The sequence below is a fragment of the Ursus americanus genome, chromosome 5 (genome assembly GCF_024610735.1).
Source record: "Ursus americanus isolate L20-20 chromosome 5, mUrsAme1.1.p, whole genome shotgun sequence".
NCBI lineage: Eukaryota > Metazoa > Chordata > Mammalia > Carnivora > Ursidae > Ursus > Ursus americanus.
The window spans coordinates 62596126-62610449 of record NC_142131.1 but is presented as its reverse complement, the minus strand read 5'-3'; the positions used below and the strand labels follow the sequence as shown (position 1 = coordinate 62610449).

The 14324-nt window shown below is 42.0% G+C and overlaps 1 protein-coding gene across 4 annotated transcripts in view; it reads left to right on the top strand.

Annotated features, from left to right (window-relative positions):
* ISOC1 (isochorismatase domain containing 1) overlaps window positions 1-14324 on the top strand; it is a 223530-nt gene that overhangs the window by 3767 nt on the left and 205439 nt on the right. For 3 of the 4 annotated variants that reach the window (XR_015724583.1, XR_015724582.1, XM_045794802.2), the window contains exons 2-4: window positions 5722-5841; window positions 5952-6155; window positions 7788-7904. Coding sequence is in view for 2 of the 4 variants with exons in the window: in XM_045794802.2 (XP_045650758.1) it covers window positions 5722-5841; window positions 5952-6155; window positions 7788-7904 (441 nt within the window). In the remaining 2 variants the exon portion in view is untranslated. Of the gene's footprint in view, window positions 1-5721; window positions 5842-5951; window positions 6156-7787; window positions 7905-12246; window positions 13031-14324 lie in introns of those variants that run through there. The other variant, XM_045794801.2, reaches the window with a different exon arrangement.

Sequence of the window (14324 nt, the reverse complement as noted above, 5' to 3'; positions counted from 1 at the left end):
GCCTCCAGCTTTCACTTTCTTAGAGGTTTATTACTACCATTATTATTACTAACAGTGGACATTTACTAGCTAGAAGAGACTCCAGAGTTCATGGTGGAAAGGGAGGGAAGACGGGGTTTGGAAAGATGAAGCAAAGGAATCTGTACCCTTGGGCTTGCTGGTTTGAAGGTGGTGAGTTTTGATTATGAAACCTTGACTGTGAGAGCACGTAGGAGGAGCAGATAGATAATAATGCTCCGAAACAGAACAGAGAAGCAGGCGGGACAGATCTCTGGGAGGTGAACAGTGTCAGGGCACTGAGAGGAAACAGCTGGATCGTGAGGGATGTGGTTTGTCTCTCCCCCACTGGTTCGATGGGAGTATGTGTGTGTGGTCTGTGTGTGTTTGTGACTTTCAAAAAATTTAACATTTTGGATTACTAAGCAGAGCACTATGCTTTTTTCCCCTTGTGGAGGCTCCCTGTGAATCAGCTGTGTGTGAGAGTGGGAACTATGAATTTATTGATTGATCACAGGAAGCCCATGGAATCCTTGAAGTAGCCCTCTGAGGTAGATAGTGTTTTGTTGCTTTGTTACAGATTGAGACACTGCTGTTTGAAAATGTAAATGATTTGTCTGATTTCATGTAATTGAATTTAGGAAAATTGAGATTTGGTCTCAGATCCTAACGCCCACAGCTCTGCGGTGTAGGGAGCCTTGTAACCCCGGGGGAATCACATCATAAAACTCTGTTTTAAGGGAGTCCGTGTTGCAGCCAGGCCTCACTATAGCTGTGGTAATCACATTTCCTTGCAAACACTTCTGAGTGCAGTAATGATACCCGACGGTCCCCTCTGGACTCTCTCCACAGCACATCATGCGTATCTTGTGACTCTCATGGACTACCACAGTTTTGAACACATCCCATATACAATTCCAAACTTGAATCATTCCTAAAGATACACAGTTTACTCACTGTAGTAGTTCACACTAGAAGGCTGTTATAACTAAGTACTACACACTGAGTGGCTTATACAACAGAGATCTATTTCCGCACAGTTGTGCAGGCCAGCAGTCGGGGTTGACTCCTTCGGAGGACTGTGAGGGAGAATCTTTTCCGTGCTGCTTTCCCAGCTCTCGGTGGTTTGCTGGCGATCTTTGGCATTGCTTGGCTTATAGACCCATCACCTTCATCTCTGCCCTTCTCTGTCCAAATTGCCTCTTTTTATAAGGATGCTGTTCATGTTGGTTTAGGCACTCACCCTGCTCCAGTATGACCTCGTCTTGACTAATTATTTTTCAGTGATTCTGTTTCCAAATAAGGTTGCTCTCTGAGGTCCTGAGGGTTAGGAATTCAACATACGAATTTTGAGGACAGAATTCAACATATAACACTCACCATGAATTGCTTTCATGGGAGAACAGAACCGGGGCATGGAGAGAGCATCACTGAGGAAGGCCAGCTTCTCTGTGTGTGCCTGTCCTGAGTAACCAGGGGGCACGTAGCAGAGGAGGGACAGGTTCCCTGCAGATGGACAGCCATTGTCAGAAAATGGTCAGAACACAGGTGGTAGTGAAGAGGAGAGGATACTGTCATGGTAACCGTAATAATGGGACTTGGGGATGAAAAGTCTTTTGACTGTGAAATCTAAGGTCAGATCCAACAATGGCACTTTTTTTTAAGAAAGTAGAGAAAAATTTGTACTCGAAATTGATCTCCGAAACCATTGTTTGAGGAGGCTGTTTGCTCTGATCAGTTTTTTTGTATTTAAATATGTTTATTGAAATATGTATTATCTGTGTGTGTGTGTGTATCGAGATGTTTGTAGATACATAGGTATATGAAAGTGTGTGTGTATGCACACACACTTTTTTTTTAAGATTTTATTTATTTATTAGAGAGACAGCCAGCGAGAGAGGGAACACAAGCAGGGGGAGTGGGAGAGGAAGAAGCAGGCTCCCAGCAGAGCATGGAGCCCGATGTGGGGCTCGATCCCAGGACCCTGGGATCACACCCTGAGCCGAAGGCAGACGCTTAACGACTGAGCCACCCAGGCGTCCCACACACATATTTTTATACATGATTTTTTTCATGCTTCTTGAATATGCAGTGATCTGTAATTGCTGTATTTTACTTGTGACGGCATTTGGTCAAGTTCACTTTTAATTTGCTATCTTGCTGTCGCAGCGTGTGTCTGAGCAGCATGGTTTTGGTTTAAGAGAAGTTCATGAGTCAAATTAAGAAGTTCCCGGATTTTACAGTCAGTGTGTAATTAATAACAACTTATTTGAATTAATGTGGATGGGGTGGGGGGTTGGTTGGAAATGGTTTGAGTTTTTCAGGGTGGTTTTTTGTTTTGTTTTTATTTTTTCTCCTTTTTATTGTAGCCTCAAAGCCTCCTTTCTGGCTTATCAAGTATGCAAGTTATTCATAAAGTAGCGTATTTTTTTCCCAACTACCATAGCATAGGGATACCTTTTTTTTTTTTTTTTTTAAATAAGCTTTTAGTTTTACCATAGTGTTAGACTTAACAGCAAAGTTGCGGAGATAGCCCAGAGAGTTCCTGATACCTGTACTTGTCTCCCCCTGGCTGACATCTTACAGTGCTGGGCACAATGCTTATCACAGCCAAGGAACCAGCATTGGTACATAAGATTCTCTGAGCTCTACACTTTATTCAGGTTTCACGAGTTTTTCCCGAGTGCCATTTTTCTCTTCCCCAACCCATTCTCGGATACTAATTATGTTCAGTTGTCATGTCTTCCTAGGCTCCCCTGGGCAATGACAGTTTTTCAGACTTGTATTGTTTTTGATGGCATTGACAGTTTTGAGGAGTACTGGTCGGATATTTTGGTAGAATGTATCTCAGTTTTGGTTTATCGGATGTTTTTCTCATGCTTCAAATGGGCTTGTGGGATTTTGAGACGCAGATCGTGAAGGTCGTTCTCGTCACGTTTGTTCAAGACTGTATACTATGAATGTGGCCTCACTGATTATCTCGGTTTTGATCACCTGGCTGAGGCAGTGTCTGCCAGGTTTTCCCGCTGTCAAGTCACCCGACCCCCTTTATATTCTGCTTGGAGGAAGCAAATTACTTCATGCAGCCCACGTCCAAGGGGATGTCAGGAGTTAAACTCTGACTTACTGAGAGGAGGGTATCCGGGCATTTTTGATTCACTAAATTATAACCAGTCATCTCTGCACAAAAACATGCCTTGTCACATTATCTCTGTGGTTCCTCTGTTTGCTGAAGGTTAATAGGTGAGTTCCTATACTAGAAGGGTTTTGCAAGGTGGTGAGGATTTTATGGCTGCATTTTCTGCCATCCTCAGTCTGTGTCTACTATGACATATACCTGCTGTGGCCCCCTGCCCAGAAGAGGAGACCTCACAGCTGAAGGGAGGTAGGAACAGAAATCCCAGGAGACCACAACTCTGGATATGTAGGGTTTCTGGGTAGATAAGGCTTTATTCCTTTAAGTATCCCAATGTTAAATACTGTGGCCATTTTAATATTGTAGTCCTGAAGTATGATGTAATTTAACATTTTCTTAGTGAGTGTGCTAAAATGATGTGTCCCAGTTTATAAGTTATATACGTACTCCTTCACCAGAAGCCTAGATGTGGAACTTGCTGAGTTTTGATCTGCTCTTAGTGTATTTTGAGTCTTTTCTCTGTCATCTATCATTTCTTGCTGATAGCAGTTTGCCTATCTCCAGCAGCTTCCTTTTTGATTTGCTGTTTATAACCTTCTGTGAATTTAGGGTCAGGACGACTAAACTTGTTAGGAATATACACAGAGTTTGTCGGTTATCCGAGGTGAGATCTGCGAGCTGGAGATAGAGCGGCTATGAGCTCTGAGATAACGCTTGGCCATCCGGCACACTGACTTTGGTTTACTTTGCCTGCCTACTGCTTTCACTGCTGTGGAATGACGAGAATGGCCGAGCTGCATTGCTATCATTTGAAACAGACCAGTTGCAGGTAAACTGCATTCCGTCGTGGGCCCTAAACACGTTGTGGGTGTCTAGGGACCCAGTTAGACTTTGGGCCCTTTGATCCAAAATTTAATTTTTACGGAGAATTTAAAATACATATTCATAAATAGTGACTGGTTTTAAAAATTGTGTCCTAGGGACTTATATATACATCATGCTCACTGCTTTGGAAAATGATACTTGCGTTAAAAATTTAAGGGAGAAAACAGTGAAAGATAGAATATATAATTTAAGATGCTTGAATATGTAATTTAATCATACTTTACTGGCAAAGTAGGAAGACTCTATGCATAGAGTTAGAATGACAGACGGCATGCCCATTCTGCCACGAACTTGGTCTGTGGAGTTAACACCGAAGGAAGATTGGTGCCAGAGTTCCTCAGACCAGCACATAGATAAGGAAGTACAAGCTCACTAGAAGGATAAAAGATTCCATTTAGTGATTCACTTAAACTGTTTCCTGAGAGTACACCCTGTGCAGTGGTAGGCTCTGCGCGGAGGGTCTAGGGCCAGGCTGGTGGGGAAGCCAGCATCACGTAATTGGGACACAGGTTTCTCTAGAAAATTATTAACAGCTATTATCCATGGGTGGTTTTAGGGCAAAATGGGAAAATCAGAGGGGAGATGTAAGGGCTGGCCAGTAAGAGGAGGGGTATGGGTTCATTCAGGACTGGACTGCTACCTCTGCAGTGCTTGAAATTTGAGAAGGAAGAAGAAAAGCATCATGGACCTTTAAGAATCCATGAGTGACATTAAATTCTCAGCATTCACCAGTGTTTTTCACTTTTTTGTAGACTCATGCTGGGCCCAAGTTCTTACTACAGAGCAACTATGGCAGTTAATGTAAAGCTGTTTTTAACCTTATATTAATTTCCTGGTGGTGATGAATACGTTGAAGAATGCAGATGTCCAGTTTATGTCTGTCCATTAAACAGTGGTGATGTGCTTGGCATCATTTCATTGCATTTCTTTTTTGAACTCTCCGAAGTTATTCCTGAGAACAGTGTCTTAATATTTCTGTCTTGATTACAGCAGCAATTCTGGATTTGTTTCTGTTTTTTCAGTTTTATGTTCCACGGTCTCGGCTACAGATTATTTTCGGGGTTACTTTTCGTACTCGTAAGCAGTGCCATCATCAAACTTAAGTGGTTTACTATCATAACATTTTTTTCTAATTACAAAAGCAATGCGTATTTTTAAATAACATTTAGGAAAGGTTTTTAAATAGCATTTGAAGAAGGCAAGAAAAGTATAAAGAAAAAATATTACCAGCACCCATAGCTGTGTAACTACTTGTTAATACTTTCGTATATTTGCTTCTACCTTCTATTTATATTTTTACATGATTGAAATACTGTTGAACTGTGCTCTCTTATTAAAATTAACATTAGATCATGTGGATTTCTTTGTAGATGGTTCAAATATTTTGAAAACTTATTTGCATATATGATTTTAGTTCTCTGAAAAATGTTTTATCACGGGAATGTGTTAAAATTTGTGAAGTCTTATCTGTATTGTTGGTCCTTGGTTTACTTCTCATTTTCACTGTTAAAAGCAATTCAGTCAACATCTCTGTGGATAACTTTTTTTTCCTGTAATTTGAATCACTTCTTTTGGATAATAGTTGTAGAATTTGACTTACTGGGTCAAACAGTGGGAACACTTTTCTCCTGTATTGACCTCCACTGAAAATAAATGTCATTGTATAACGAGTGCTAAATCATTCTTTTTTCTTTTCTCCTCAGCTCACCACCCTGGGAAATCTTACACCTTCCAGCACTGTGTTTTTCTGCTGTGATATGCAGGAACGATTCAGACCAGCCATCAAATATTTTGGGGATATTATTAGTGTGGGACAAAGATTGGTATGTTTGCTTGTTTATTTTTTTCCAGTTCCCTGAAGCATGATACACATTTATATGTTTACAGATATGTATATTGCTAATTGTCTTTGTTTTTTGTTTGTTTTTTCCAGTTACAAGGGGCCCGGATGTTAGGAATTCCAGTTATTGTAACAGAACAGTACCCTAAAGGTCTTGGAAGCACCGTTCAAGAAATTGATCTAACAGGTGTAAAACTGGTACTTCCAAAGACCAGGTTTTCAATGGTAATACCAGAAGTAGAAGCAGCATTAGCCGAGATTCCTGGAGTCAGGAGTGTTGTATTATTTGGAGTAGAAGTAAGTGCCTGTTGTTATGTTTGGGATACAATATCATTTGTAGAAAACCCAGGTATTTCGACAGTGCAATTTTATATATAGACTAGGTGGTAGGTGATAGGAATGTTGAAAACATCCAGCCTTTATTAAGCGTTGACTGTTTGCATGACGGTAATCTGTAGCTCTTCATCCATTCAACATTCCCAGTGACTTTCTGAGCCAATTGAGTACTTTCGGTCTCCCTCTATTACAGGTGAGGAAGCTAACACACAGATGCTGTACAACTTCTTGGGGCACGTAGCTGGTTAAGGGATGGAGCTGGATGTGAATCTAGGCTGATCGATTCTTGGGCTTTGCTTCTAACTACTCCTTTTGGGGCACATTTTCATCAGAGATGTTATTTTTGTTGATGTGTTGTAGGATTTCACCTTGTTCATATTTTTGCTGTAGAAAAACCTTCGAAGTCGTGTAGCTCATTGTCCTTCACACTCAAATCACTTCCATACCCTCTTAAAGGAAAAAAATACTCATGGATTCCTCATGCTGATTAAAATGATTTTTTGTTCGATCTGGTCTTTTGCATATGAATATACGTATTTATTCATAGCATTTAAACAGCTATTGAATTAAATTTAAAAATTATGAAGAAAACTATAAAAACAATGAAATCCAAATAGTATTAATTAAATATACCTATGACGTGTTGATGGTAGGTTTTATACAGTAGGTTTTAAGAGCAGAAAGATGCAGCCTTAGGTTTGGATGTGCGTTAAATATTTTTGTATTTTGACTTCAATAATGATGATATACAGGCAGCCTGTTTATAAAAACATGTCATGCCAAGTCCTGTTGCTGACTCGGGCACTTTTTTTGCTCATCCATCATTATTAGACCTCGTGCCTAATCAAAATCAACTTTGAACAGTCCTCCAGTGCCAATTTTAGTGACATGTGAGTTGATAATTCTCCAAAGCTCACTCGTCACGTGCGCATAAGGTTGGCATCCTGGTAGCATTGAAATGTGCTTTCATTGCTTATATAACGGAGCTGTTGTCGGGCACGGTTTTGCTCTGTATTCTCTGCTAACGAATTGTTACAAGTTAGTACCAACAAAGATGGGATCTATATAATACTTCTGCTTGTGTGGTATACTGGATATTTTTTGCCTTTGCCACTTGTTATTTTTAACTTGACCTACCTTTACTACTGGGTCCTCGTACCAACTTAGTTTTTCTACTTGTTTCTCCGTCTGCACTACTGCTGACTCATTCTTCGTGTTAGGCGCTCAGAGTGAGTTCAGAAATAAACCCAACCTCGAGTGGCATCAGAACGGAGTGGTAGTAGTCAGCCCTGTGAAGGTCATCCAGATGACAGGTGAAAATCTTTTTTAAAAAAATTTGTCACAGAGCTCCAAGAATATGTTCGAGGATCCCAGTATGAGGAAGCTTGATGTAATCCAATTTCTGACTTTACAGTGAGGAAACCAAAGCCTGAGATGCTCTTTGTTTTCAGGATCACCTAGCAAGTTAGAGGCAAAACCAGTTGTAGGACAAGTTCGTAAGAGCGGTGGTGCTTTTTCTGCCTTACCATGTTGTCGCACGTTTGTGAAATGTGTGACTGCGTTATTACATAGGATTTTTAATTTTCCTCCTAGACTCACGTGTGCATCCAGCAAACAGCTCTGGAGCTAGTTGGCCGAGGTATTGAGGTTCATATTGTTGCTGATGCCACCTCATCGAGGAGCATGATGGACCGGATGTTTGCTCTCGAGGTAATTGTCCTGCTTGAAAATAAATAATTTATGAACTTTTCCCAATTAATTCGAAGAATCATGAATACTTCATAGCAATGAAAGATTGACATCTTCAACTTGAGGTTCTTCTGACGATATCAGACTCATCGACTTCCAGAGTCTTGATGGTGCACTGACCGACCTTTGAGGTCTTGGCACTCGGTCTTGTCTTATATCTTCTGTCTCTTCAGATCTAGATTTCTAGTGACACCAAAAGCTTTCGTACATCTTTCCTCATAACTTTGCTATAGTTTGATGTATGAACTTGTAAAAGGCAGTCTAGTAAGCTTAATCTGAATCACTGAGAAATTTGCAAATCAGAAACTGCCCACCTCGGTTTAACTCAACCCAACCCTAGGGCCTGGTGGGCCTCAGCCTGGTTCAGCCTCAGACTTGAACTTCTGGGCATGGGAGGTGTGTCACTGCCTGTGGACACCACTCACACCTAGTGTTTGTTGGCATCTGCCCCAGAGGGTCAGGGTGGAACAGAGTCAGGGAATCAGAGGTGTTTTGTCAGTGTTGCTTAACAGTACTCTTTCGTAAGCATTTTCTCTTCCAAGACTGTTGAAAAGCAAACTACCATATAATCCTTTGAAACAGTCATGCCATATTGTGGACTGTTCTCTCTCTCACGTTTGATTCTAGTTCTGTGATTTTAGAGTCATGTCCATGTGGATTGAGTTGGCATGTTCTTTAACTCATGATTTTTATTGGGAATGGGAAATACAGATTTTTTGTCATTATCGTTGAGATCCTCCAGTGTTCAGGCCCAAGCTGGCCTATGAACCACTTTCTCTGGTGGATTGCAAAGTCATTTCTTTAGCTAAGAGTGTTCCCAGGGGTGTTGAGGTAGGGCAAGTGAGCGAGTCGAAGACGAGAAGGGGGAAAATTCAGTGCAGAGGGCCGATGCAGAAGCAAGTGGGGAGCTGGGAGCAGCAGTTTTGTTAAGGCCCTGGTTGGCCATCCCTTCTCTAGGGAGGCTGAGGTCCAGAACTTGAAATGTCTCCACGGAAGTGGAAAACCAAAAACATCCAAAAATAGCAATAATCTTGCCTATAAAGAAATTGCAAGGACTTTTGTCCTCCATTCAAATTAAGTTTTTGAGGCATGTCTTTATTATGGCATTTATTACAGAAAATTATGATTGTTGGCACTTCTGTCTTCTCATAAGACTGGGAATAAAAACATGGTCAACCTATTTACCATCTGACGCTCATTAAGAAGTCTAATCTTAGTGATCAGGGGTCCAGACACTGGAGGGGTAATACGGGTTTGAACGCAGGTCTGGTGTTCTGTTAACCTATGCCCAGGGACAAGTTACGTCGTACACATGCTTCAGATCTTTTACTGGGGAAGTGGGAACAGTAAAAGCCATGACAAGGGAAGATTTAGTGAGGATTAAATGAGCTAACGTGTTGACGGCACTCAGTGTAGCGCCCGACACAGAAAACGCTCAAATGTTAGCTGCTGCATTTATTTCCTTGTGATGATTATTCGTTGTGTCCATGCGGTTAGTCTCATCCGAAATGTAGAAACATTATGTCAGCTTCTCAGACCCGGCAGGGACCAGTCCTGAGAAGTTCTCGGGCGCCAAGGAGGGACTACGGTCCGGGTGGCTTCGGAAGAGGCAGGGCAGCTGGCATTGCCGGGGGTTCAAGCACGGAGGTTGCAAAGTCACAAGAAAGAAGCCGGTCAGGTGGTGATGGGGGAGGCATGCCACCCACGTTGCAGATTTTTCTCTTAGTCTTAGTTTTCTACAGAGGTGTTGTAATCTGTACGTAACTTACTGGGAGAAATGTTAGGTCTTTTTTCTTTTACTGCAGGACTTTGAAGGTTAAAGAGCAATCCGGCCAGCTCCCCTTCCCTGTTGCTTTAGAACACAGCTACTCGAGGAATTCCTGAGACTACCCATACTGCCTGCTGAGATTGTTATACTAATAAGATTTATAGTTACTGTTATTGAAACTTCAGTGCCAGTGTTTGTGGCGTGTGCTTTCTTCAACAGCATGTTTTGAGCTCCGACCATGTGTCAGGCATTGTTTCTTTCAACTAGGAATTGTAGAGTAAATGCAGAATAAAAGAGAATGAAACCCTCTCTGGAACTTGATACCCTTGGACTTGCGGGGCGGGGGGGGGGGTTGGAAATTTACTGGGTTTAGGGTTTTTTTTTTCCCCCTTTGCCCTTTCTGAAGCTCTCATGACTTTGCACCCTTGCATTTTGAGGTTTGTGGGTCAGAGTAAGCTTTTCCTTCGACCTTGTTGGACTGGTTTTGTCCGTGTAGGGGATGAACTTCGGAAGCCGATGAAGTGCAAGACCTGTGTGCATGGAAGCGCCGCGGTTTGACGTTTTCGCCTCATTTCCAGCCAGGAAAGAAAGAGAGTTTGGGAGCAGGACTGCGGTCTCCTAATAGCATGTGTGGGTGTGCACAGACCTGCCCGTGTCTGCCGAAGCTGCTGCTTTGCTCTTTCTGCTCAGGCACCTTTCAGTTCGGAGCTGGCAGGCACCGTGGGAAGGTGGTGGAGTGTGTTCTAAAAACTTTGCATGTTGCCGAGCCACGCCTTCTGCTTACACAGGTTCTTGGCTTGATTGTTTTTGAATCCAGTCAACCTTGGCCATGTCTCCATCTTGAAGCTACGTAATACTGCGTCAGTGTCAGTTGACTAAGATGTGTTTCTGTGCCTTGAGTGTCCCAGCCGACCTCCGCCACGTGACCCGACTCTCAGCCTCACCGAGCCGTGTTGGCCTGGAGTGAACCAGATTGTGGTCAGTGGAGCACTAGGGAAAGCTGGTGTTTTCAGGGGTGATCTGATTGCTTCCTTAGACCTGGGAACAGTTCTCTGTCCTTCCTGCCTCACGAAGGGACTAGAAAGATGAGCGAGAACTGACCTCTGTTGGCACTTTTGCATGTATCAGGCAACTGTCACAGACACTGAAAGTGTGATTAAGATTCAGAGTGACTCATCGAGAGTCGGCTGGTTGAACCAGGAGCAGTGAGGAAGGCCGGCAGGGCCTCCAGCTGGGGAGGGCGGGAGCGGCGTCCAAGGCGGCTGCATCTAGTCCTACATTGTCCCCTGCTCTTCTCTGGGAAGCAAGCACACAGTCCTGGAGATTTCTAAGATAGTCAGAAGCGGACTAAAAGGAGGAGGAGTTTAGTTTCCAGAAGTCCGTGAAAAACTCACTTTCGGGTATTTGTCCCAAAATAAAGGGTACCAGCACACTTGCTTATTTCCTCCCTCTTTCCTGCATAATTCTGCTGTCTTGTCTTTTCTTGAGTGTTCTTTTCAGCTGCTCAGCGTGCTCTTCTGCTCAGGCTGCTGAGGTCCACACTGGCTTTGCGGGAAGTAGGCTGTGGCTTCTCCCTTCTGCGTCCTTGGGGACAAAAAGGAAGAGTTTGCTCTGCCAGTGGGAAGGTTGGGCCTGTGCATCTGTAAGCACCTGAAGACGTCACCTTCACTCTGCGAGGACGTACTGGCTCTGGTCCTGACTTCTTCATGAGGAGTGACTGATCCTGGTCTTTTCCTCTGACCTGGCTCGGAATTATGTCTAACCGCCCGTCTTCCATGGTTCTTACAGCAGATGGTTCTTGGGACAGCAGTTGGCCGGTTTTTTCCCTATGGTTTCTGATAATAGAGACATCCAGAGAAGACATCTCTAACTCCAGAACTCTCTCTCATTCCCTTCTCTACTACTCCTCTCCTGCTTGTTCTCGACTTTGTTTTCTTTGCCCTCCTCTTTCCCTCCTTCCTTCCTTGAGACTTCTGTCCTTGCTTCTTTATTACAATTCCACAGGGCGGTTTGGAGAGGACATTCTTTGATCTTCAGCGAAACTTTAAATTTTATGCTCTTGTTTGGTGATTCTGAAGTTTACAGTGGTGGCAATGCTGGTGGTTCTCTTACCGGCCCCGGGGCACATTCTTCCACTTTGTGGGAGGCTCTCCTACCACCGTCATTTCTTTGTTATGGGAAGGACACACATTGCTGTATGTCAGGCGTTTGGAGACAGAAAAAAAATGAAAAATCGTTGTTTTACACTCATAGTCTTGATTTCCCTTCTGTCTCTGGCACATAGAAGTCATAACATTAGCTACATGTTTTTTTTCCCTTGTTTCTAGTCCATCTTACTAGTATCGAGAATAATCATAATGGGTTTGTAGTGTGGCTAGTTTGAAATCCGTCCCTGTCACTGAATTTGATGGTCTGGCTAAGGACCATGGTTCTTATTGAGGACACTATTGTGTCCCGCCTTAGCTTTTGCTGTTGTAATACAGTGTCCCTTGTTATGCTCATTTTTTGATTTGTCCTTTTTTTTTTTTTTTAAAGCGTCTTGCTCGAACCGGGATCATAGTGACTACGAGTGAGGCTGTTCTGCTACAGCTGGTGGCAGATAAAGACCATCCCAAATTCAAGGAAATTCAGAATTTAATTAAGGCGAGTGCTCCAGAGTCGGGCCTGCTTTCCAAAGTATAAGAACATTTGAAGGACTGGTATGCTACTCACCATCAGGTGACAGGACTGCAAGCCCAGACGAGCTCTTGTCTCTCCTAGAATTAAAATGTTAAAGTCAAAATGTGGCTCCTTTATTGCGCCTCTTAGTCAGACATAACCAGTTAGGCCATTTGGATACCAGCGTTTAGTTACAAATGTCAAAGGCTTCAGGTGCTGCCTACCTTCTTTTTTTTGTCAATGTGCTTTTATTTATTAAAAAAAATTATAATGGAGGTGCCTGTTTTGTGTATACTATATCCACTGGTCATTATTTTTTAAAGTGAATACTCGTGTGACGTGTCCTTAAATTGTGCTCTGTAAAGAAAACAACGTACCGATAATGGTTTGACTTTCGTAGTATTGTTAAGATGTCTGTTGTGGTGTGGACTCAGTGCTTTTACTTTACAGGTAGATTGAAGTAGGATTATTAGGTGAGAATTTCAAATAGGCCTGTGGATGATGCTACCCCTTTCCTTCACAGTGCAGTCAACTTGAGCGAATTGCATTGATCTAACCCAACGTATATTGAATAATTATGTCTTTCTTGATGATGCTTGTTTTCTTATTCTAGTCACTATCGCTGATTCTCTCTTAATGTTCTTTTTTTTTTTTTTCCAAAGCAGAATCTTTTATTTAGAAATACTCATTGGGCCATTCTTTGTTTTAATTTTGCAAACAGAGTGGTTTGCAATGTTATAAAATTAGTGGAGAACTGTTTTAAATTTTTGACTTTGGCTGAATGTGTTTACAACAATGTTGAATACATCTAATATGCACCAGATTTAGCAAAGAGTCAGAAGCTGGATAAAATGGAGTTTTCAAACATCCATATTCTTATTTGGTATTTTCTCTACCTACCCTCCAAATATTACAGTTAATGCAAAGGCTTGAGTCATGATTTCGTAGTATTAATTTTGTAGTCATTGCTACCCTTCAATAAATTTATTTTCATTAAAAACTTAGAGGGTTTTAAAACTTTTTTTTACATTATGTGAAATATGGAACATTGCTGTCTTTTATATTAAAGTAATTAAAGAAAATGTATTATGTGAATGAAATTATTTTGTCCCCCACAACATGGCTCTGTCAGTACTACTCCAGGAATTCTACTATTTATTTCAAAGTGTAAAACTTTTGACATTTAAAATCTCTCGACCAAAGGGAATTTTTCAAAGGAAAATCCTTTGCAGGTGGGGCAAATGGATATTACTGAAGGGCTTTGTCATTATTTAAGAGCAGTAGAAATGTTGATTTCTTTTGTCAGTAACAAACTGAAGCTATAAGTCTTGTGGGTGCAGTTGAGTATTTTTTTCCCCAGCAAACTTGGGTGTCAAAAAAGAAGAATCCAAGATTTCTCCACATTTTAATATAGTTTTTAAAAACTTCAACCTAGTGCTCCTCAAACTTTAATACAAATGCAGTTCACCTGGGGATCTCCTTAAAATGCTGACTCTGGTTCAGCAGGTTTGCGGAGGGCCTGACATTTTGCATTTCCAAATAAAAGGGCACGTTGCACCCGGGCTGCTCAGAAGGGAACACGTTTTGAATAGCAGGGATTTAAGTGACAACACCTGTTTCCCTCACCTGCATCCATGTCCTTCGTTTCTCATGAAATAAAAGCGTTGTCAGAGCTAAAACCCATTCCCTGACCCCCAGGTTAGCTTCTTATGCCTACCGTAAGAAATTACCGTAAACTTAGTGGCTCAACACAGCACAAAGTGAATATCTTACAGTTTTGTAGGTTAGAAACCTGAAGTGGGTATCCCTGGGCTAGAACCCATCTTTCCCAGTAGACTGTCAGCTCTTTGAAAGCAGGAGATGTGCAGTTTCTGTACTCATTCTGGAAAGATCTCAGCATGGTGCTATGTGCTGAGGACAAAAAGATTCTCCTAGGGAACTTCTGGTCTGGTACA